The following is a 25,350-nucleotide window of genomic DNA, read 5'->3' as shown; positions in this document are numbered from 1 at the left end:
GCATGGCAGAGCTCGGAAGGGAAGGCGCGCCGTTTGGAATGCAGAGTTAGATGGATTGGTCTGCATGGGGTCACGTTGCATTTGCAGAGCGTTTGATGTAACTAAACAGTAGAAACCCCCCACAAGTGACCCCATGTTGGAAACTAGACCCCCCAAGGAACTTATCTAGATGTGTTGTGAGAACTTTGTACCCCCAAGTGTTTCACTACAGTTTATAACGCAGAGCCGTGAAAATAAAAAATCATTTTAAAATGTTTTTTTTTTGCATCACTTTATTCTGAGGACTATAACTTTTTTATTTTATCGCGTTTTTTTTTAACGTTTTTAGCGGTACCGTGGTTATTTATATCCATCTTTTTGATCGCGTGTTATTCCACTTTTTGTTCAGCCTTATGATAAAGCGTTGTTTTTTGCCTCTTTTTTTTATATACTGCGTTCACTGAAGGGGTTAACTAGCGGGACAGTTTTATAGGTGGGGTCGTTATGGACGTGGCGATACTAAATATGTGTACTTTTATTGTTTTTTTATTATTATTTAGATAAATGTATTTATGGGAACAATATATTAATTTTTTTTCTTTATTTAAGAATTATTTTTTTTTACACATGTGAATATTTTTTTTTTGTAACTTTATAACATTGCCCCAGGAGGGGGGGGTATCATGTTATAGGGTCAGATCGCTGATCTGATACTTTGCAGAGCACTGTGTCAGATCAGCGATCTGACATGCAGGGCTGCAGGCTTACCAGCGCTTGCTCTGAGCAGGCACTTGGTAAGCCACCTCCCTGCAGGACCCGGATACAGCCCCGTGGCCATTTTGGATCCGGGGCCTGCAGGGAGGAGACGCTCGGTACAAGGTGAGCACATCGCCTTGTACCGAGGGTCTCAGGGAAGCACGCAGGGAGCCCCCTCCCTGCGTGATTCTTCCCTGTACTGCCGGAACGCTGCGATCAAGTTTGATCGCAGTGTTCCGGGGGTTAATGTGTCAGGGGCGGTCCGTGACCGCTCCTGGCACATAGTGCCGGATGTCAGCTGCGATAGTCAGCTGACACCCGGTCGCGTTCGCATATGACGTACTATCCTGTCACTGGGAATTAAGTCCCAGGTCACCTCGACGCGATAGTACGTCATATGGGATTAAGGGGTAAGGCTACGTTCACATTCGCGTTCTGCGCCGCAGCGTCGAGCGCTGCAGCGTCGCCGCATGCGTCATGCGCCCCTATATTTAACATGGGGGCGCATGGACATGCGTTGCACTTGCGTTTTGTGACGCATGCGTCACTGTGGTGCATGCGTCAGGGCGCAGAGGACGCAGCAAGTTGCAGTTTTTTCTTCGCCCAAAACCATGCAAAAGTGGACGCATGCGTCACAAAACGCTGCGTTGTGCATGCGTTTACATTTGCGTTGTGCGTTGCGTCGCCGACGCTGCGGCGCACAACGCAAATGTGAACGTAGCCTTAAAGAGGTTACGTTGCGTTTTTTTGTTTATTTTTCTTTTATACATAGATGAATGCATTTAGAAGTAAAATATTTTTGGCTAAAAATGCTGTAATTTAGCTCATAGAAGCGCTTTGCTTCCCCGCACAGTCATCTTTGATGTGTTTATCATTCAGCTGAGAAGAGCTCAGGAAACAACTGATAAGTAATAAATTCCTCATCAGACCTTTATAACGAGCTGACTGACAGAATCTCCGTTGCATCGTTCTGCAGCCAGCAATAGACTGTGAACACAAAGGCTAGAGAAAGTAAACGGTGCAAATTTGTAATGAAATCCAGTTCCATTCCACTATTTTTAGACCCATTTACATGCATTTAAGTGAAAAAAAAGTTAATCCCCAAGTTTGACCACACATATAATGTAATGACCAAGGGTAAAATCTGCTTTCCAGCGTGTTGTCGAGGAATACACGGAGTATATGTGTCTTTGCAGAGCTCACGGCAGCTAGCATCCAGATTCCATGAGCAATTTGTTGTCCGGGAGGATCTGATGGGTTTAGCCATTGGCACTCATGGCGCCAATATACAGCAAGCTCGGAGAGTTCCAGGGGTGACGGCTATTGATCTGGATGAAGACACTTGTACGTTTCATATTTATGGTGAGGTAAGAGTTACACTGCTGGAAATGGCTAGAATCTGAACGAATGAGCATAACCCCTAATAAATGGTGTCACCTTTCGGTAACTCTGCCTCTCGCATGGTTCACTTTTCCTTAGGACCAAGACGCTGTAAAGAAAGCAAGGACATACTTAGAATTTGCTGAAGACGTAATCCAAGTTCCTCGAAATTTAGTAGGTATGTACGTTTTTGGCTTGCAGCATTTAAAGGCCTATTGTCAATAGTAAAGTGCATGTAGTCATTGATGTGCAGAGGGCGGAGGTAGTGATCAGTGACGACCTGCGTGACGTCATGGCGGTTATATACTAACTAGATGTTTCCAGCCAGCTAACGCTCGGCACGCTCATTGCTATCTAATTAACGCTGCTGGTGATTAAAGTAAATAATGACAACATTCAATAGCGCTTACGCAGGTGGTAAATTAACTTAAAATGAAGTTAATAACAATAGTGTGGTGATGTGTTGGGGGCGGGATTGTGTGGTGATGGGGTGGGGGGGCGGGATTATGTGTGGTGATGGGGTGGGGGGGCGGGATTATGTGTGGTGATGTGTTGGGGGGCAGGATTATGTGTGGTGGGGGGCGGGATTATGTGTGGTAATGTGGGGGGGCGGGATTACCTGTGGTAATGTGGGGGCGGGATTACGTGTGGTAATGTGGGGGGGGGGGCGGGATTGTGTGGTGATGTGGTGGGGGCCCGGAATTATGTGTGGTGATTGGCGGGGCGGGATTATGTGTGGTGGGGGGCGGGATTGTGTGGTAATGTGGTGGGGGCGGGATTGTGTGTGGTGATGGGGGCGGAGCTACTGTGCAGGGGGCGGGATTAGCGAGTAATCACGATGCCTCTTATATATATAGATGGCGCCCTGCATACAGCATATTGCAAGGCTGCACTAGGTAGATGGTTATCCTGCTTAGTTACACTCATTAAGCCAATGTGTTGACCGCCAGGTGGCAGTCTGCACCATACATAGCCTAGCCATGCGCATCACAAATCATTGTTAACCATAGGTCATCAATATGACATTGGTCAGGGTCACTGGAACTTTACATAGGTGTTTAACTTATAGAAATAAAAGCAAAAAGTTGTCTAGAAACACCATACAGAGCCAGAACTGTGACACAGCAAGACTGGGAGGATTAGCTGTGTCCATCCGGGCATTGTATCCTGTGGGCAGGCTGTTGGTATGGTGTGATCGGACAGCCCCTTGAAAGGGAACCTGTCACCAGGTTTGGCCGATATAAGATATGGCCACCACCTTTCAGGGCTGATAAACAGCATTCTATAATATATCTGTCCCGAAAGACCAGAAAATAGAGCTTTTATTACACCCCTGCCGGGCGGTCCAGTCTAATGGGTGTCGCTGGTCTTGGTCTGGTGCCTCCCTTCTTCCTGCGATGCCGCCCTCCTTCTTGGTTCGAGTGGATAACGCGTCCCTACACCTTCCACGAAATCACCTTCCTGCGCAGGCGTACGTCTCTGCCCTGACCAGGGTAGAGTAAAGTACTGCAGTGTGCATGAGCCGGGCTCTTTGACCTTTCATGGCGCCTGCACACTGGAGTACATTGTTCTGCCCTCATCTGGGCAGAAACATACCCCAGCGCAGGAGCGCGATGCCGGGGAGACTGTGGATGACACAGCAGGCGTCCTCTATACAAGTCACAGAAGTAAGGCGGCATCACAAGAAGAAGGGAGGCACCGGATCAAGACCGGCCACACACCTCAGACCAGACCGCCCCACAGGGGAGTATAATAAAAACTCTTATTCTTGTCTTGGAGGCCAGGTTGGGGCTGATATACAGCATTATAGATTGTTGTATATCACCCCTGAAAGGTGGTGGCCATATCTCATATGTGCCAAACCTGATGACAGGTTCTCTTTAAGGTTCTGCTCACATCTCCAGTGAGGCTTTTTGTTTGGGTTCAAATAATTGACATAATAGGAGTAAGCTGTTCGAGCCGCTATAGAAGATGCCACTTTGAGTATATGCCCTGCTCCAGGGTCTCTGGGGGTCCAGTGTTTTTTTTTTCCTTCTTTTTATCAGATTGTCATCAGTGCGGTGTATCAAGTGGAGCAGCCGACTGCCCATTTCAGTGGCCAACACAGCCTGTTTCCTCAGGGCTGTGGAGTCGGAGTCGTGGAGTCGGAGTTAGTTTTGGTCGGAGTCGGTAGAAATGTACCGACTCCGACTCCAGCTTTAAAAAAAATGTATTAATATTTCATAATTGAACTTTCATATGAATTTTATAAATGTTACTCAAATATATATGTTCTATCAAACTATGAACAACAGTGATAAGCAGTTCTGCTGGAGATAGAGACATTTCTTACTTCTTGTGTGTCACTGTTCTCCACTGCCCTTATCTAATCTTATACTTGGTTAACCTCATGGTGCCCCAACCCCACTACTTACAATGTATGAAACTGAAAGTGAAAATGTGTTGCAAATTCTTAGTAGTAAAGCTCCTCCTCTAGACTAGATGTTTACTAGGTGTGCGTCTTCCAAGCCTCTCACAGCTGCTACTCAGAAGAGGAAGACTGTAAGAAGTATTATCCTTTCAACAAACTTTGCATTAGTTAACTGTGAGTACATGAGGAATAACAGTATTACAGACCACTATATCAGTTGTACGACCTGGCAATAATTTTGTACAATTGTTTTTAGGAAAAACAATTGTCATTTGGATTGTGAATGCAGAATTAAAAACCTGAGAATGTCAAAGAAGCGTCACATTAAATCAGCTGTATTTGAACATTTCACCATCACTCAAGATAGAAAACATTATGTCTGTCAGTGTATGACAATTGATCCAGACGAAAACAAATGCTGTGAAGCCAAGATCAGTGCATATTCAGGCAAAGATAAAAATGCTCCTACCAGAGCTTCTAATCTAAAGAGACATTTACAGCGCTTTCATCCAGAAGTACTGAAAGCAGTGGATGAGAAAGACTGCATCCAAACAAATGAACCAGTGCCCAGCTCTTCCAGCCAAACAAAGGAGCAGAGAACTTTGCAGCCATCAGTTACAAGATATTTTGTCAGTGACAAAGTTACTGTGACAATGACAGTAGATACATTTAAAAAACAGATCATAGAGCTTGTTGTAAAGGATAGTGTGCCTATTTCATTATTTTCACGACCAGCTTTTATGTGTCTGAATGGGGAAATGGCCCGCAAGCTTGGTGTTTCTCTGGAGAGAGAGAGTATTAGAAGATTAGTAATCAAAGAAGCTTTTAAACAAAAGGAAGAACTTAAAAAAACTCTCAAGGGACGCTTTCTGTTTCTTAAAATGGATGCCTGCACACGTCACAGAGTGAAATATTTTGCCATCAATGTCCGATTTGTTTGTGACAAAAATGAAATAGTTACCAAGACATTGGCAGTAAAAGACACCAAAGGTCATCACACCAGTGAGTTTCTCCAGATCTTGGTGGAAAAGGTTCTGCAAGACTATGAACTTAAAAAAAGAGCAAGTTCTTTCTGTCGTAACTGACAATGCTTCAAATATAAGTACTATTAAGCTAATGAATGAGAGTAATGATGGTGACCAGCAGCTAGAAGAACATTCTGGGTCCACAGACACAGAAATGTTTGAAATAGAGGAACACCGTATTGTTGTAACTGAGGAGCAAACTGAAGTTGCTTCAGATGAACAGCAACATGATAGTTTAGATGATCTTGTTGAAACTGTGTCAATACGTTCTTTCATTCATCACATGTGCTGTGTTGTGCATACCCTACAGCTGGCTATAAGGCTGGTTTCACATTTGCGGTTGTGTCTGCAGCGTTTGTACCGCATATATCCGCATGCGTTGTGTATTCCTATATTTAACATTAGGGACGCATGCGTTTTTGTTTGTTCGCGTTTTGCCGCGTTTGACGACTCATGCGTCGTTTCGTCGTTTGCGGCTTGGCACGGAAATGCAACATGTAGTAATTTTTAGAGGCGTCAATTTGCCGCCTGGAAACGCATGCGGTCGATTGCGCAAGGATTGCGGCAAAAAAACGCATTGCTGTCTATATGAACGCATGCGTTTACAAGCACATGCATTTGCTTGAGTTCATGAACGCATGCGTTCCACAAGAGAAAAACATGTCTAGACTCTGATAAGCCGCCCCCCACATACAAGGTGATAAAGGGAGGGAGTGGACATTTGCAGGTCACAACCCAGCAGACAGCCAAGCAGAGCAGACAGACCACAGCATTTATGTGCATCATGAATTCATTATTTCTGACACCTGGCTTGATGAGTATAGATCTCTTTAGTGTGACAGTCATTGTCTCTTCAGTCTGTGTCCAATGGATACAGCAGAACAGAATCACGACGCAATGACGTCAACAAGCTTACCAATAAAGCAACATGGCTGCCATAACACTAGCAGTATGTGGCCAGTGTTTTATATCAGTATTTGTAAGCCAAAACAAGGAGTGGAACAATTAGAGGTAAATTATGATATTAACATAATAACTATAGCACCTCTGCCTTTATCACCCACTCCTGGTTTTGGATTACAAATACTGATATTAAATACAGACCAAATACTGCTAGTTTTAGGACAGCCTTGGTTTGTAGAGGAAAAACATAGGAGACACGGTCAACACAACCAAAACTAAATTTTATTAATGAGAAATATTATTATCATTGTAGAAAATTACTGGTACAGATCGAATTACAACAGGACCTTTACACAACATTGTCCTGCCATGACACACGTCCAATATCTGAATCAAAAAAGGCAGCAAATTGGTCCCGCATGTGACCAACTGCTGCAGTTGACCGCAGCGGGTGATGATGGAAATCGGGCAGTGGGTGTGCAACTGGTTCATCCAGTTCAATGTTGGGTTGCTCCTTAGCCATTATATAATTGTGCAGAACCACACAGGCTTTGACCACCTTGTCGACTGTTTCCACTTTTAGATTTATGGCTGATGCAAGAATGCGCCATTTAGAGACTAGAATGCCAAAGGTACACTCTACTGTTCTTCGGGCCCTGGTCAGTCTGTAGTTAAAGATCCTTCTAGTGTGGTTCAAGTCCCGACTGGAATAGGGCTTCAGTAGGTTTTCACACATCTGAAAGGCCTCATCCCCAACCATAACAAATGGCATCGGTGGACCTTGAGTGTTGGGGAGAGGTTGTGGCGGGGGAAAATTGAAATTTTTGCCATACACACGGCGGCCCATATCAGAGTTCTTGAAAGTCTGGGAATCGTTGCCACGGCCAAAAGCTCCAATGTCCACGGCGATGAAGCGACAGTTCGCATCAGCTATTGCCATGAGCACAACAGAAAAATATTTTTTGTAATTGAAGTACTCTGATCCTGTTCTGGCAGGTTTGATAATGCAGATGTGCTTTCCATCCACCGCTCCTAAACAGTTGGGGAAATCACACACACTCCAGAATTTTTCCGCAATTTCAGTCCACATGTCGATGGTGGGTAGGGGTATAAACTCATCCCGGAGTACATTCCACAAAGCCCGACAGGTGTCCGCAACTATTCTGGACAGGGTGGATATTCCAAGCCGGTATTGGAAGTGGAGGGATGATAAACTCTCCGGTTGCCAGAAATCTGTAAGAAAAAGAAACCCCAAAAAAATTACAAACTATTCTATTTATGGTGTGGTTACGCTAAAGAAAGAAAGGAAAATACCCAAAACATACATGTCAGAAAACACAAAATTTGGACTGTCATTGGTTTAGATTTGAAACGTACCTTAATGTAACCAGCAGACGTTCCTCCGGTGGAATCGCTCTACGGAGCTGGGTGTCCTGTCTCCGTATGGCTCCTTGGACACGAGCAAGCAAATCCCGGAACGAGTCTTGCGACATCCTTGTATATTCATGGAATTTCTCCGGGTTGGCATTAAGCTCGCCATACAGCGTGTGATAGGCTCCACGGCTCTCACGTAGTTCGATAATGGGGTGCCTCCAAAAACGCCTACGTTGTCTCCTTCTCCATCTTCTGCGATTTCTGTCTTGCTCCCAAGCAAAAGCACAGGCAAGAAACAGCTTGAAGCTTAAATCCAGGTTGAAATAAAAGCTGTCCATGCGAAGATCCATCATGACACAGGATACAGGAGCAAAATCTGAAGATTACAGCTGTTCAGGGGTCTATATAAAGAAATCCCATAATACACGCCCTCTGTAGTCCCATTGGCGGTGTCTGGTTATCTTGCTTTTTCTCTTGTGAAATTTCCCATCATGCGCACCAAAAACGCAAACGCAGGAATAAACGCGTACAAACGCGGCGTTTTTTTTAACCGCATGCGTTACCGTATGCGTCTAAAAAACGCCGCGTTTGTACGCGTTTATATGCGTTTTTTCCACCACTTGCGGATGCGGATTAAACGCTGCGGATTTAAACGCAAATGTGAAACTAGCCTAAGAGACAGTCTGCAAGAAGGACATGCTGCTGCACTGATTGGCAGGGTGAGAAAATTGGCTACTGTTGCCAGAACCCCTAAAGTTGACTCAATTTTGAAGAGACGTGCTGGAAAAGGGGCAATTATTGATCAAGCCACACGGTGGGGCAGTACTTACTTAATGATTCAGCGCTTGGTTGAACTGAAAACCTTTCTTGTAGACATGGCTAACCCTCAACTGATGCTAAATGAAAGTCAGTGGAATCAGGTGACTGAGCTGGAAAAATTGCTAGAGCACCCATTTACAGTGACTAAAAAATTACAAGCAGAGGACTTAACTCCAGGTATTTTCTTAAAGGAGTGGAAGAACCTGATGTTTCGCCTGTCCCAAAGAGGAGGGTTAATTGCAAGTGGCATTGCTACATCAATGAAATGGAGAGAGGAGCTACTATTACAAAATAACATTCTTTTGGCAGCTGTTTATGTAGACCCAATGCATCGGATTCTTCTAGATGATCAACAGCTAACTAAAGGAAAATAAGCTCTGTTTGAAATAGCAGTAAGGATGAAAGGGTTGCAGAACAGTCAAGAGGAACAAGAAGAATTTGGTCGTCCTGCCACATCTTCACATCAACTGATGAAGAATTTAATTTCGAAAAATATTTGGATCACAAGGACCGTGCAAAGCGTTCCCGCATAGAAGAAGAGTCGTCCCCATCAAAGAACACAGCCAGTACATTTCAGCAGAATTTTTCATGTGCACTAAAAGAAATTGAGAAATTTGACCGTTCATCAATAATAACAGTGCAACAAGCGATTCCTCTGTATCCTGACATTGTCAGAGATGTTGCCCGAGTGGTTACTGCTTTGCCACCAACCCAAGTTAGTGTAGAGAGGTTGTTCTCTGCTCTCAAAATAATTAGATCAGATTTGAGGGCATCCATGAAGGAGGATCTGACAGAGGCAATACTTTTTCTGAGGACAAATTTATAGATTTCTTCTTATTAACTGCATAACAGTGTTTATTGCATATTTACTTACAAGAGTTTAGAAAAGTTATTTGCTATATTCAAATTGTATTCTAATAAATATAGTTTTTGCTCTAAGTGGTCTGATTACTTATATGATGGTGAGAAACTGAATAAGCACAATGTTAATATTTTACAACAGTAAATTTATTGTTACGAATTGGCCATTTATGAAGGAGTCGGAACCTGATAAAATCCAGGAGTCGGAGTCGCAACTGTGGCTTACCGACTCCATTTCCTAGTTCTGTCGCATTTGACTTGCTCTTCTGACCATGGTTGATGGGGTAGTTCGGCTCACTTCTGTATCAGGCGATGAGCAGGTCAAGTTACTTCACATCTACTGATACCTGAGGGTCACGTTCATGATCTGCTGGCGTCGTGCACCTGTCCTATTCTATCCACAGACGTGATTTTGCCGAATAGAGCAGAGATGCCCCTTTTAAATGAGTTGTACCCCTTTCAAAGAATATTACTGCATAGGCTCCGGGACGCAAGACAAACTAATAAATGATCTAGCTTTTTCTCATGTTTCCTGGGTACAGCTTTCTGTTACACTCCTCTAGTAGCAGAGCCACTGAGCGCAGCGAACATGGCGTCACCGCTGCAGCCTGTCGGCACAGATCGGAGCCGGCAGCAACAAGAGAGTGCTGTACTCCAGGAGGGTGATTAAAAGCTCCGTCTGGGTTTTTAGTGTTTGCCACTCTGAATAAAAATAAGTAGTAATTTTTAATATGACAACCCTTTTAAGAATCATTCTTTATCCATGGTTCTTGGCTTCTAAACAATTACATTTGATGTCTGCTTGCAGTTATTTATTTATTTTCATAATCCATTTTTTATTTTTAAAACCTTTCACAGTTCTGTTTTCTAGTTAATAGATTTTGTACTTTTTTTTTTTTTTTTTTTTTTTTAATTTTAGGAAAAGTTATTGGGAAGAACGGAAAACTCATTCAGGAAATTGTGGACAAATCGGGGGTTGTCAGAGTCAGGATTGAAGCCGAAAATGATAAAAACATTTCCCAAGAAGAGGTTTGTATTCCCTTATGTTCTAGCCGAATTATTTAGTATTTGGTCATTATGATTTTATTATTTGATGACAAACCTTGTAGACGAGTGGTGTGTGTACAACGCTGTTATTGTCACGTGTGCGATGTATGAGAATTGTGTCCATTCTTATGCATGATCTTTATATCAATGGACATATAAAGAGGAAGCTAAAGAGCTGATGCTGTATTCCCATAGTCTGCCAATTACAAATAGAAGCTATATGAAAATAGTATTTCCCTGGATTTCTTCATATTTTTATCAGATTTACATGATATTTTAAGTATATGTGATACAACTATTTGAGCAATTTCCTCCGAAACCATGGACACAACTTCTGTATGTAATAAAAGCCCTTACATAATCCTGTGATCACTACTTCATTGAAGCAGATTTGTCGCTAGATTCCATAAAAAAAAACTGCATACATTATTAAATAGATCTCTTAAACCTGATGAGGCTGGAGGATTTCTTTTGAAAATCCATGTCAGAATGGTTTTGTGATCCTGTATGAACGTTTACCTCCATTTCCTCCCAGCTAGTCTTGATTGACAGCTCCTCAGTGCTCCTCCTCACTGCTGTGCTGAATCTCCACCCACCTAGTCTTGATTTACAGCTCCTCATTGGCCCATATTAGTGGACACAGACTGAATACACTTAGACTATGTGCCCACGTTGCAGAAATGCTGCGGAAATGTCCCTGCCGCAGGTAAAACACAAGCGTTTTTAGCTTGTAGAATGCTAAAAGTGAAAAGTGATTGACAGGTTAGTCACACTTGTCAAGCATAGTGTTTGAGAAGTGTGACCAACTTTTTACTATTGATGCTGCCTATGCAGTATCAACAGTAAAAGATAGAATGTTAAAAATAATTTAAAAAAATATGGTTAGTCTCACCTTCCGATGGCCCCCGATCTCCTCAGTGGCGCTTCCGATACGTTCCGTTCCCAGGGATGCTTTGCGCAAAGGACCTTTGTGACATCACGGTCGCTTGACCGCGACGTCATCCCAGGTCCTTCGCGCAAAGCATCCCTGGGAACGGAAGGCGCCGCATGCACCGCTGAGAGGCAGGAGGACTCCGGGGGCCATCGGAAGGTAAGTATATCACAATTTTTTATTTTAATTCTTTTTTTTTTTTTTCCACAGAAATACGGTTCCCAAGGGCCTGGAGGAGAGTCTCCTCTTCTCCAGACCTGGTTACCATCCGCACATGAAGCGCTCGCTTTACGCATGGTGGGCATAGCCACATGCTTAAAGTGAGCACTTCAATGCAATCCTATGGCGTCGGAATCGCCGCGATTCTGCAGAAATAATGAAGATGCTACGGATTTTACCGCTATGCGATTCCACAACGGGAAAATCCGCAGCATGGGCACAGCAACTGCAGAATCCCATAGGATTGCATGGGAATGCTGTTTTTAAGCATTTTCGCTGCAGCAAAAAACGCGGCAGAAACGCATAAGAAACGCAGTGTGGGCACACAGCCTTAGACTGATGAGATATTTCATTCTATAGCTGGACTTACAAATTGTTCTTTTTAATATCAGGATTATACAGCTATTTTGACATGGATTTTCAGAGCAAATACACCAGTTTCACCAGGTCTAAGAGATCTGCTTAGTAATATATGCAGATTGTACTGTGAAAACTTGTGACAGATCAGCACAAATTTACTCACTTTCTTGATGATAGATTTTAGTACGAGCATTATCCTTTACAAAAACTGATATATATATATATACACGTGTGTAGTCCAGAGAAAAGACAGGGCTCCAAAATTTGGGTAAAGCAAATTTCAAGTGCTGCACATCTTGGGGTGTGGGTCAATACAGGATCCTTTTTTTTTGTTTGTTTGTTTGTTTTTGCTTTCCCTGGATTCCGGCGCTCTGCTATTTCTTGAGGACTGTTATCGGGGATCCGTTGTTGCTTTCCCAGGATTTGCACCCAACTACGGTGCTGTGGGTTTTTTTTGGTTTTTTTTCTGGCATTCGTTTGTGTGTATATGTATGTGTATATAATCTATATTGTTTTGGTTGTAACCTGTAAAATCCCATAAGAGTATAACACAAGCCATAACGTAACGGCAGCATGTTAATACTGACATTGTGATCGTTGACTTTTAGGGAATGGTTCCCTTTGTATTTGTGGGCACAAAGGACAGTATCACCAACGCCACCGTTCTGTTGGACTACCACCTTAACTACTTAAAGGTAACTTTTTCCAGTGTAATGCACATTCACCCATAACACAACTGCTAATGTCGGCTCGTCTTATCATTGGAGATATTTTCTGTTCTCTAATTTCAGCTTTTCACTCAGTTTTTACTAATCAAAATTCTCAATGTCTGGCTCGGGGCATATACAGTCTATGCTGAGAATATTATCTGATGGGATTTTAAATGACCACCTGGCTGTCTATATGTGCGTGTCTGGGCAGGTAGACGAGGATAAAGACTACTCTTTATACTTCCTATAAAAAGAACATATTTTGGGAGAGTAGGATATCTCCACAAAGGAGACCAATATGAAGGGTACAATTAAAGAGATATGAATAGGAATGAACTGTAATAAGACTAACACCTATCCTGAAATAAATATTAATTTCATACAAGGTATCCGTGGGTCACATTATTTGAATATACACCAATGTGCAAACATAACAATTTGCAAGATAAAGGTAATTTTGTATCTACGGCTAAGTGGAGAAACAATCATCATCATAGCAAGATGAAAAAATACCCCAACAAATGTTACATAGTGCATATAAGGTTTTTACTATGCATGTTACATTTGTTGGGGTATTTTGTTCATTTTGCCATGATTATTATTGTGTCTCTACTTAGCTGTAGATAGAACATTACCTTTATCCTGCATATTGTTATGTTTGCACATTGGTATATATTCAATTAATGTGACCCACGGATACCTTGTATGTTATTACTACTTTGACTAGTGAGGATAGGTGTTGGTCTTATTACAGTCTCTCACGTTTGTGTGTAATTGTTTGGGTTATTGGCCTTTTTTATTGTTTTTAGTACTTGTTTGTATTGCTCCATTTTTTGTTACTTACAGTGGGTACGGAAAGTATTCAGATCCCTTTAAATTTTTCCCTTTGTGTTTCATTGCATTTTTGCAAATTCATTAAAAAAGAAAAACTGAAATTTCACATCGTCATAAGTATTCAGACACACATATTTAAGTCACATGCTGTCTGCTGTCCATTTCCTTACGATCATCCTTGAGATGGTTGTTATCCTTCATTGGAGTCCAGCTGTGTTTAATTAAACTGATAGGATTTATTTGGAAAGGCACACACCTGTCTATATAAGACCTCACAGTGCATGTCAGACCAAATGAGAATCATGAGGTCAAAAGAACTGGCCAAGGAGCTCAGAGGCAGAATTGTGGCAAGGCACAGATCTGGCCAAGGTTACAACAGAATGTCTGCAGTGCTGAAGGTTCCTAAGAGCACAGTGGCCTCCGTAATCCTTAAATGGAAGAAGTTTTGGACCACCAGAAGTCTTCCTAGACCTGGCCGACCAGCCAAACTGAGCAATCGTGGGAGAAGAGCCTTGGTGAGAGAGGTAAAGAAGAACCCCAAGATCACTGTGGCTGAGCTCCAGAGATGCAGTAGGGAGATGGGAGAAAGTTCCACAAAGTCAACTACCACTGCAGCTCTTCACCAGTCGGGCCTTTATGGCAGAGTGGCCCGATGGAAGCCTCTCCTAAGTGCAAGACATATGAAAACCCGCATAGAGTTTGCTAAAAAAACATATGAAGGACTCCCAGACTATGAGTAATAAGATTCTCTGGTCTGATGAGACGAAGATAGATCTTTTTGATGATAATTCTAAGCGGTATGTGTGGAGAAAGCAGGCACTGCTCATCACCTTCCCAATACAATCCCAACAGTGAAACGTGGTGGTTGCAGCATCGCGCTATGGAGTGTTTTTCAGCTGCAGGGACAGGACGACTGGTTGTCATTGAAGGAAAAATGAATGCGGCCAAGTACAGAGATATCCTGGATGAAAACGTCTTCCACAGTTTTCTGGACCTCAGATTTGGCCGAAGGTTCACTTTCCAACAAAACAATGACCCTAAGCACAGAGCTAAAATAACAAAGGAGTGGCTTCAGAACAGCTCTGTGACCATTCTTGACCGGCCCAGCCAGAACCCTGACCTAAACCCAATTGAGCATCTCTGGAGAGACCTGAAAATGGCTGTCCTCCAACGTTCACCATCCAACCTGATGGAACTGGAGAGGATCTACAAGTAAGAATGACAGAGGATCCCCAAATGCAGGTGTGAAAAACTTGTTGAATCATTCCCAAGAAGACTCATGGCTGAACTAGCTCAAGAGGGTGCTTCTACTCCATACTGAGCAAAGGGTCTCATTACTTATGACCATGTGATATTTCAGTTTTTCCTTTTTAATACATTTGCAAAAATTTCTTCATTTCTGGGGGGTTCTTTTCAGTCAAGATGGGGTGAAGAATGTACATTAATGAGAGAAAAAAAGGAACTTTTTTTTTAATTTACCAAAAGGCTGCAACGAAACAAAGAGTGAAAAATGTAAAGGGGTCTGAATACTTTCCGTACCCACTGTATGAGAGACCTGGAGCAGTTTGCAAAAGAAGAGTGGTCCAAAATTTAAGTTGAGGTGTAAGATTGATTGCAGTTATTTATTCCAAAAGGTGTGAAACCAAAATATTAAGTTGAGGGTGGCAACAATTTTGCGGGCCCTTTTTGAAGATTTGTGTGAAATTATATCCAATTTTCCTTTTTTCTCTATTATATTCTTTCATAAACCACAAAGGAATAATTTTCTAGGAGAAATGCTTCGTTTTCTGGGACAATTACAAGGGTGCCAACACTTTCGGCCATGACTGTAAATACAGATGGTGTGAATAGATTTGCATGACAGGTTACAACATGGACAGTAGATCAGCGAACCGCCTCTTACCTGATGACCTCCTCACCCTTCTGTTTTAATTGGTCAGCTTGGCTCGACATTATCGTAGCACTGATATACTTAATCCCAAATTTCATATTAGATTTGAGTGTATTATCCAGATTATGGGGTTATACGGGACTTTTGGTTTGTTTTTTCCTATACCTGCCTGTTCTGTCCTGCAGCGATTTTCTCCTGGCTCAGCCAGTGTCTCCTGTTTGACCAATTGTCACGGAAGAGCAGTTCCTTCTCTTCTGAGCTGCTCTGTCGAAAAGGTGTCTATGCCGGCATCACTCTAATTGACAGCTTTCCACGGTAAGGTAACAAGTAGGCGCTTGTCAGTCAGCATGACGTTGCCAGTGACGCCTTATTGACCGAGCGGAAGAGAAGGAACTACTGTCAACATCACGTCATAGGAAGCAGGATTATCGCCGACAGGAGCGGTCCTTGACCGCTGTGAGCTGGAAGAGATCGTTGCAGGACAGAACAGGCAGCTAGTTCTCAACTACCTGCCAGTAAGTTCTTAGCCCTATAGGAAAAACCTAAAGTCTCAGATGACCCTTTTTAATTTGAGCGTTTTATGAGTCTAGCAATCATAAAATGCTTGTTTCAATATCTTTCAGGGAAACTTTTAAAGAGGATCACATAGTAATTCTGATAAGCGTTTCATGGTTATTACACCAGCCTCATCAGGATGAATGGCTCTATTCAATCTTACCTGCTGTTTGTATTGTGACATCTGCAGACAGATCCTCTTTAAATTGCTATTTATGGCAGCTGTAAATCCTAGCAAGGAGATCTGCCTCTATTTGGGAAAAGAGTTCCTGTCGCTCCCTGCTTTCTGGGGAGAGGTGGCGGGATTCTCCATTGCTATACAAATAAGGTGAAGCCTTGTACTAGGTGACCTGTGCTGCATGTCTTGTATGAGGAAATAAGATGTAGTCACGTAGAAGACTCCCTGTAAGAGAAATATCTGTATGATCCTCATCCTGTATATCACTGTGTCCCGTATGTCCTTATTTCTAATCCTCATAGGAAGTGGACCAACTCCGCCTGGAGCGGCTGCAGATTGACGAACAGCTCCGGCAAATTGGCGCCAGCTCGAGGCCTCCACCAAATCGCCCCGACAAAGAGAAGGGCTATCTGAGCGAAGACTGCAGTGGGATTGGACGAGGAAGTCGACCCTATAACAGCAGGGGGCGCAATAGGAGGGGAACCGGTTATGCATCAGGTAGGCCAGCAACCTCCACATGCTGCACTCTGTCACATCAGCACGATTGAGCTTTCCCATACTTCTGCTCACATTTATCGTAATGACTGAAGTCTGGATGTTACTGATCCCACATTTAAAGTGAAGTAATGATGCGATTTTATTGCAGGTACAAATTCTGAGGCATCGAATGCATCAGAGAACGAGTCTGACCACCGAGATGAGCTCAGCGACTGGTCCTTGGCACCTGCAGAAGAAGAGCGCGACAATTATATCCGGAGGGGTGATGGAAGAAGGCGTGGCGGAGCACGAGGTCAAGGACTGAGGGGGCGTGGGGGGTTTAAAGGTAATTTTATTTTTTATTACTACTTTTTGGCTTTGACAAACCATGACTAAGACTTTCAAGTCGAAACGCGTCGGTCAAGCCCCCCTGGAATCTCTTTGGCGTGCCAACATGTCCTTATTTTATCAAGTTTGGAATAAATGTGAAGTTTTACTCCTCAATGCTGGAGAACATTTTTTTCTGCGACCTTTATATCTGCCTCTGGCTGCCCTTTTGCTAAGTGCTATGCAAACACCACCCATATCACTGATTGGCAGCTTTCTGTGTACACTGTGCATAGGCAAAAAGCTGCCAATTAGTGATGGGGGTGTGGCTAGACTACTTGGCAGCAGGTTTACTAGTCCTCTAGTGATAATCTCCTGCTAATAACACATTGATTTTGTACAATCAATAGCTAGCAGCCAGTAAGTGACACATCGTTGGAATTCCGGTCTCTTCCCCTTCGTCGTGCTGCTCTCAAATGAGGTAGCAAAAACTTGGTGGTACAGTCCCTTTTAAATAAGAAGGCAGCTACTGTGACAGAAGCTAGGTCCTCTTAAGTTTTGTTTTGTTTGTTTTTTATCCTAGTCAAATGAACAAAAAATCTAATTTAGCAGCAGAAAAAAGTACTGTGGCTTTTCTCCATTTCTAGAATCCGTGGAACACTTGTTACAATGTTATAATATGCAGATTTTATGACACTGTAATATTTTCTTCTGCATCTTTCAGCAAATGATGACCAGTCTCGGACAGACAACAGACAGCGTAATTCCCGGGAGCCTAAAACGAGGACAGCAGATGGCTCTCTCCAGGTCAGTCAATGAGTATTTAAAGGGAGTTCACCGGATCGTGTGGTGTAATTGTTTGTTTGAATAAGATCTTGTATACATGGATGCACAATTCTGCTTCCATATCTATCTGTTCCTAGTGTTATAGTATGTCTGATAAAAAAAAGAGAAATGCCCCTGATTAGAGTAATGCATCCCTTACTGGCTAGGACTAAGCATGGCATCAGTCATGTGACCCACTATGTAAACTATGAGACTACTTGGCATGTAGTGAATGCTCTGTAGGTATACAGACTGCGGTGGGTATCTGCTGCACTCTCCGGGTATGGACCAAGACTTGGAGAGGGATGGGAATTGTGTGTACTCCTGCAATCCCCCACATTTATTTTGCTGTTATGTTGAGGTACCAAAGGCCAATAAAAATGTCCAATCCAGTTCCCTAAGCCTTCCCTCCTATTATACCTTCTGTCAGTTCTACCTATGCAGTGACTGTTCACCTCCCGTCATCTCCACAGGGACAGCAGCCTCCTCTGTTCACCTCCCGTCATCTCCACAGTAATGGCAGCCTCCTCTGTTCACCTCCCGTCATCTCCACAGTAATGGCAGCCTCCTCTGTTCACCTCCCGTCATCTCCACAGTAATGGCAGCCTCCTCTGTTCACCTCCCGTCATCTCCACAGTAACGGCAGCCTCCTCTGTTCACCTCCCGTCATCTCCACAGTAATGGCAGCCTCCTCTGTTCACCTCCCGTCATCTCCACAGTAATGGCAGCCTCCTCTGTTCACCTCCCGTCATCTCCACAGTAATGGCAGCCTCCTCTGTTCACCTCCCGTCATCTCCACAGCAACGGCAGCCTCCCCTGTTCACCTCCCGTCATCTCCACAGGGACAGCAGCCTCCTCTGTTCACCTCCCGTCATCTCCACAGTAATGGCAGCCTCCTCTGTTCACCTCCCGACATCTCCACAGTAATGGCAGCCTCCTCTGTTCACCTCCTGACATCTCCACAGTAATGGCAGCCTCCTCTGTTCACCTCCCGTCATCTCCACAGGGACAGCAGCCTCCTCTGTTCACCTCCCGTCATCTCCACAGTAATGGCAGCCTCCTCTGTTCACCTCCCGTCATCTCCACAGTAATGGCAGCCTCCTCTGTTCACCTCCCGTCATCTCCACAGGGACAGCAGCCTCCTCTGTTCACCTCCCGTCATCTCCACAGTAATGGCAGCCTCCTCTGTTCACCTCCCGTCATCTCCACAGTAATGGCAGCCTCCTCTGTTCACCTCCCGTCATCTCCACAGGGACAGCAGCCTCCTCTGTTCACCTCCCGTCATCTCCACAGTAATGGCAGCCTCCTCTGTTCACCTCCCGTCATCTCCACAGGGACAGCAGCCTCTTCTGTTTACCTCCCGTCATCTCCACAGTAATGGCAGCCTCCTCTGTTCACCTCCCGTCATCTCCACAGTAATGGCAGCCTCTTCTGTTTACCTCCCGTCATCTCCACAGTAATAGCAGCCTCCTCTGTTCACCTCCCGTCATCTCCACAGTAATGGCAGCCTCCTCTGTTCACCTCCCGTCATCTCCACAGGGACAGCAGCCTCCTCTGTTCACCTCCAATTATCTTCTGCCGGCCGCGACCAATAAGCGACGCGGGATTTCCGTGACAGACAGACAGACGGAAGTGCCCCTTAGCTATCCCTTTCATGTGACTTGGGACTTAATTCCCATGGATGGGATAGTACGTCATACGTGAATAGACGCGCTCACAGGGGGAGTGAGTGTCAGCTGATTATCACAGCTGACACCCGGGACTAAGTGCCAGGAGCGGTCACTGACGTCTCCTGGCACTTTAACCCCGGAACACTGCAATCAAACAAGATCGCAGCGTTCCGGTGGCATAGAGAAGCATCGCGCAGGGAGGGGGCTCCCTGCGTTTTTCCCTGAGACCCTCAGAACAACGCGATGTGATTGCGTTGTTCTGAGGTTCTCCCAGCCTTCAGACCCCCGGATCCAAGATGGCCGCGGGGTCCTGTAGGGTCCTGTAGGGAGGTGGCTTGTCAGTGCCTGCTGAGAGCAGGACCTTAGATGCCTCCTTCACTGCCTGTCAGATCGCTGATCTGACACAGTGCTGTGAAGTCACTGACTTTATACAGTAATGTCCCACCCTGGGACAATGTGAAAAAGTTTAAAAAAATATATATACTGTGTAAAAATATTTGTAAAAAAAATTCCTAAATAAAGAAAAAATAAATATTGCTCCAATAAATACATTTCTTTATGTAAATAAAAAATAAAAGTACATATATTTAGTATCTCTGTGTCCGTAACGACCCCACCTATAAAACTGTCCCAGTAGTTAACCCCTTCAGTGAACACCATAAAAAAAATAATTAACAACGGGGCAAAAAACAATGCTTTATCATCATACCACCAAACAAAAAGTGGAATAACACGCAATCAAAAAGACGGATATAAATAAGCATGGTACCGCTGAAAATGTCATCTTGTCCCCTAAAATACGAGCCGCCATACAGCGTCATCAGCGAAAAAATAAAAAAGTTATAGCCCTCAGAATAAAGCGATGCAAAAATAATTATTTTTTATATAAAAAAATTTTATTGTATAAAGGCGCCAAAACATTAAAAAAAAAAAGAGTTATTGATGTAATCGTACTAATCTGAAGAATAAAACTGCTTTATCAATTTTACCACACGCGGAACTTTATAAACTTCCCCACCCAAAAGAAATTCATGAATTGCTGGTTTTTGTTCATTCTGCCTCTCAAAAATCGTAATAAAAGCGATCAAAAAATGTGATGTGCCCGAAAATGGTACCAATAAAAACATCAACTCGTCCCGCAAAAAACAAGACTTCACATGACTCTGTGGGCCAAAATATGGAAAAATTATAACTCTCCAAATGTGGTGATGCACAAACTATTTTTTGCAATAAAAAAACGTCTTTTAGTGTGTGACAGCTGCCAAACATAGAAACCCGCTATAAATCGTAAATCAAACCCCCCTTTATCACCCCCTTAGTTAGGGAAAAATAAAAAAATGTATTTCCATTTTCCCGTTAGGGTTGGGGCTAAAGTTAGGGTTGGGGTTAAAGTTAGGGTTGGGGCTAAAGTTAGGGTTAGGGTTTGGATTATGTTTACGGTTGGGGTTAGGGTTGGGATTATGGTTAGAGGTGTGTCAGGGTTAAGGGTGTGGTTAGGGTTATGCTTAGGGTTGGGTGTGCTGGGGTTAGCTCTGCCATGCACCCAAACAGTGGTTTACCCCCACATATGAGGCATCGGCGTACTTGGGAGAAATTGCACAACAACTTTTGGGGTCCAATTTCTCCAGTTACCCTTGGTAAAATAAAACAAATTGGATCTGATGTAAATTTTTTGTGAAAAAAAAAAAAAAAAAGTTAAATGTTCATTAATTTTTTTTTTGAACATTCCAAAAATTCCTGTGAAGCACCTGGGTTAATAAACTTGAGGGGTGCAGTTTTTAGAATGGTGTCACTTTGAGGGGTCTATATGATAGAAAATACCCCAAAGTGACTTCAAATGTGATGTGGTCCCTAAAAAAAAAAAAAAAAAAAAATGGTGTTGTAAAAATGAGAAATTGCTGGTCAACTTTTAACCCTTATAACTTCCTAACAAAAAAATGTTGGTTCCAAAATTGTGCTGATGTAAAGTAAACATGTGGGAAATGTTACTTATTAAGTATTTTGTGTGACATATCTCTGTGATTTAAGGGCATGAAAATTCAAAGTTGGAAAATTGTAAAATTTTCAAAATTTTTGCCAAATTTCCGTTTTCTCATTTGCCTTATTGGGGGACACAGATCGTGGGTGTATGTTGCTGCCACTACGAGGCTGACACTAAGTGATACAAAGAAAGTTAGCTCCTCCTCTGCAGTATACTACCTCCTGCTGGCTCTCAGCTAACCAGTTCTTGCTTAGTGTCCGTAGAAGACACACGGACAGGTCTGCTATTCAGACCCAAAACTCTTTATTATTTTACTTTTTAATTCTTACTCTTTTTGATTTTTAATCTTTCCACGCACGAATGGGGGATGGATCCTTTCAAGGTTCCAATCTCCCTGAACCATCAACAGGCGAGCACGGAGAGTGTCGCCTCTCCTGCGACGTGGGATGCCATGCCTGAGCTGATCCTTAGGGGCGACGGGTCCCTTGAAGGGCACCGATCTCCCCGCACCATCAACAGACGAGCACATGGAGTGTCGCCTCCACGTATCCTCTTCTGCAGCCAGGCCTAATGCCGCACAATTGCCCCTGTCCAGGATTCACAGAGGCACCCTCTCTTTGGCAGTCGAGCAGCCCCCACTGTACCACCACTGTTAAAGCGGATGGCACAAGGAGGCGGACGGTTCCTCTCCACCTCCCTAAAAAAGGGATAGTGGATTGAGGTTTACCTCACGTCTAGAAAACGGAAGCTTAATTTCCTGATCTCCCTCACCAATGATTTGCTGAGAACAAGACTGAGTATGGATCGGATATTGCCTTGGATCTGGTCTCGCCAGAGCTTCAGAAAAGGATGGATTCTCCTATTTACATCATCAACCAATCTCTGTAGATTGACGAGGACTCCGGTTCTGCTTTAGATCACGCAGTGTCCCTTATAAGGAGACTAAACTCCCTCGTAGAGTATTTGCCATTCACCCGGACAGGGAGCTTCCGGATAAGCGATTCATTGGACAGAAGCCTTTTCAAGCACGGTATCCTTTTTCAGCCAATATGCAAACACGTGGGGTGTCCACTTCACGTATGCCCACCTACGACATGGAATGCCATACCTGGTCTGATTTTTAGGGGCGACGGGTCCTTTAATGGGCATTGATCTCCCCACACCATCAACAGACGAGCACATGGAGTGTCGCCTCCATGTATCCTCTTCTGCAGCCAGGCCTAACGCCAGACAACCAGCCCTGTCCACCCGGGGATCTGAACTCTGGATGTACAGAGGCTCCATTTTTGGCGTCTGAGCACCCCCCTCTGCATGACCACTATTTAGCAGATGATGCAAGAAGGCGGACGATCCCTCTCCACTTCCCTGTTCAGAGGATGGTGGATCGAGGGTTCATCATTTTAACTCTGCACCGTCAAAAGAGAGCGTCGATAGACTGCTTTTTCCTGACCTGCTGGATGCAGCTCGTGGCAGATTAACTGGGTAGAATCTCCTGTGGTATACCTACCAGTATCCCTGCCCAATGGGTCATCAATTAAAAATACCACGGACTGTCAGATAGCAAATCTGGTTCGTTCCGTCTTGCAGCCTCGGGTTCAGCGCTCTACTTTTCCTTAGCTGCCGCATGGGTTTCTAGAGCAATGGTCTCCTGGTCGGAGACCTTAACTACTTTGATTCACAACAGTAACCTTTTCCCGTAGACAGCACAGGTGGCCAGTCAAATCTCTTGAGCGGGAGACTATGTGGTTCACGCCTTTTGGATGCGGCCTAGTTGCACGGCGCTGTCAGCAGCAAATGCCATTACACTCCGAAGGTCATTGAAGCTCAGAGAATGGAAGCGTATTCTGCGTTCAAAAAGCCTCTGACATCACTCCCTTTACAGAGTGGTCGGTTATTTGGTGAGAAGTTGGGAGCGTTTCCCACGCAGGAACAAAGGATCGCATGTTTCCTATAGACTCATGCAACAGTGGAAGCGTTGTCCAGGACAGTCTAGATCTAAGGTATCTTGGTTCCAAAAAGGGGACCGAAAAATAAGACTGATCCTGGACCTCAAACTTCTATCAAGCTTGACAAGGTCCTCCTTCGGATGGAGTCCCTCCGCTCAGCCATTACTTCAACAGAAAAAGGTGGAGTTTCCGGCATCCATCAACATTCGGCATGCTTACCTTCACATTCCTATTTTTCCTCTCTTCAAAAATTCCTTCGCTTTTCTATTCGCGAACAGCATTTTTAAGTCTCGACCTTGCCCTTCGGCCTTGCTACCGCACCCAGAGTGTTCACAAGGGTCATGGCTGCTGTCATGTTCCTCTTGCACTTTAGAGGCGTGATCGTCCTGCCCATCCTGCCCTGTCTGATCGACTTTCCATCCAGGGGAGATCCTTTCTTCCGGTTCAATGGTTATTAGTGACTACCGATGCCAGTCTTCTTCTCCCGATCATTGTTCTGGGGATCCGAACGGCTAGTCCTACAGCAGGTCCACTGAATTCGGATGGGGTGACCCGCCAGAAGGCAATCGGATACTGCCACGGCTGTGCCATACGTCAATCATCTAGCAAGTACCCACGGTCAGGCGCCATGGCCGAGGTACCTCACATTCTCTGATGGGCCGAGATCTAGCATTCAGTTATCTCGGCAGTACACATCCCAGGAGTAGAACTCTGGGCGGCAGACTTCTTCAGCCGTCAGGGTCCCGCCTCAAGTGAGTGGGAACTTCACCCGGAAGTCTTCCATTAGATCTGCCTTCATTGGAGCACTCTAGATGTAGATCGGATGGCGTCCAGACTGAACGCCAATGTACTCAAGTTTATGGTTCGGCCTTGAGATCCAAAAGCCATCGCAGTGCATGCTCTGGTTCTTCCATGGTACCAGTTTCCATAACCCCTCTTCCATTACTTCTGAGAGCTTTTCGGAAGCAGGAAGGGCCCCAGTGATCCTGGGAGATCCGCACTGACCACGTCAGGTTTTTTGTTTGGGGAGCTAGTACTTTTCCGTCTTATTGTAACAAAACTGCATGTAGGGACTTTCTCGCAGGGAGTTTTCACATGTGGTTCTTCTCTATCGCATACCGTTAGATCTTTGGGTCCTTAATGGTCCTGGGAGTCTTACAGTAGACTCCTTTTGTTCCAAGCAGACTTTACTATCAGGGAAGGTCGCCCTCTTTCTCTGCAATCTCGTCATCCTGACAAGTCTTCGGAGCTAGCCGCTCTGTTCTTTTAGACTTTTTTCCTTATTACCATCAAGGCAAGCTTGTCCTCATGCCATCTCCACCTCTTGTTACCAAGGTGGTATCGAATTCCCACTGTTACGAGGACATCGTTCTTCCCTCATCTCTCTCGGCTCCAGTCCACAAAACAGAATTGGGTTCCCCATATTCTGGACGAAGTGAGTGATCTGAGTACGTATGTATCGAGGACGGCGTCCTTCCAAAGGTTGGACACTTTATTTGGGATTCCTGACAGTAAGAGGAAGGCTTCCTGACTGTTGTGGGAAGGGTTTAGCCGTTTCATCGGCCATGTTAGCCTGGTGGATTCGTTTCACCATCCAGGAGTCCTTCCGTGTTAGATGTCAGCCTATCTCCAACCCTGTCTATCGTGGTTTCTTGGGTTCTAGGCACCAGGCATCATCAAAGCACGCCTGCAAGCTTGCGGTTCATCCAGTCCGCATGTATTCTTGAAGCACTATAATTCCCAGACTTCCGCAGATGTGAGTCTGGGCAGGCGGACTCTGCAGGCCGCGGTGGCGCACTTGTATGAAGCGGTTACACCGGGCCTGATCTGATGTTGTCCCCACCTAGGGACTGCTTTGGGACGTCCCACCGTCTGTGTCCCCCCAATGAAGC

The 25,350-nt window shown here is 44.4% G+C and overlaps 1 protein-coding gene across 4 annotated transcripts in view; it reads left to right on the top strand.

Annotated features, from left to right (window-relative positions):
• The window catches only part of FMR1 (fragile X messenger ribonucleoprotein 1), a 73,221-nt gene that overhangs the window by 44,958 nt on the left and 2,913 nt on the right, over positions 1-25,350 (top strand). For all 4 annotated transcript variants that reach the window (XM_077285249.1, XM_077285248.1, XM_077285246.1 and 1 more), the window contains 7 exons: positions 1,932-2,102; positions 2,215-2,293; positions 10,427-10,536; positions 12,673-12,759; positions 16,535-16,730; positions 16,879-17,055; positions 17,761-17,843. In XM_077285249.1, coding sequence (XP_077141364.1) covers positions 1,932-2,102; positions 2,215-2,293; positions 10,427-10,536; positions 12,673-12,759; positions 16,535-16,730; positions 16,879-17,055; positions 17,761-17,843 — 903 coding nt within the window. The remainder of the gene's footprint in view (positions 1-1,931; positions 2,103-2,214; positions 2,294-10,426; positions 10,537-12,672; positions 12,760-16,534; positions 16,731-16,878; positions 17,056-17,760; positions 17,844-25,350) is intronic.

The sequence above is a fragment of the Ranitomeya variabilis genome, chromosome 2, assembly GCF_051348905.1.
Source record: "Ranitomeya variabilis isolate aRanVar5 chromosome 2, aRanVar5.hap1, whole genome shotgun sequence".
In the NCBI taxonomy this organism is placed as follows: domain Eukaryota; kingdom Metazoa; phylum Chordata; class Amphibia; order Anura; family Dendrobatidae; genus Ranitomeya; species Ranitomeya variabilis.
This window is presented reverse-complemented; position numbering and strand designations above follow the sequence as displayed.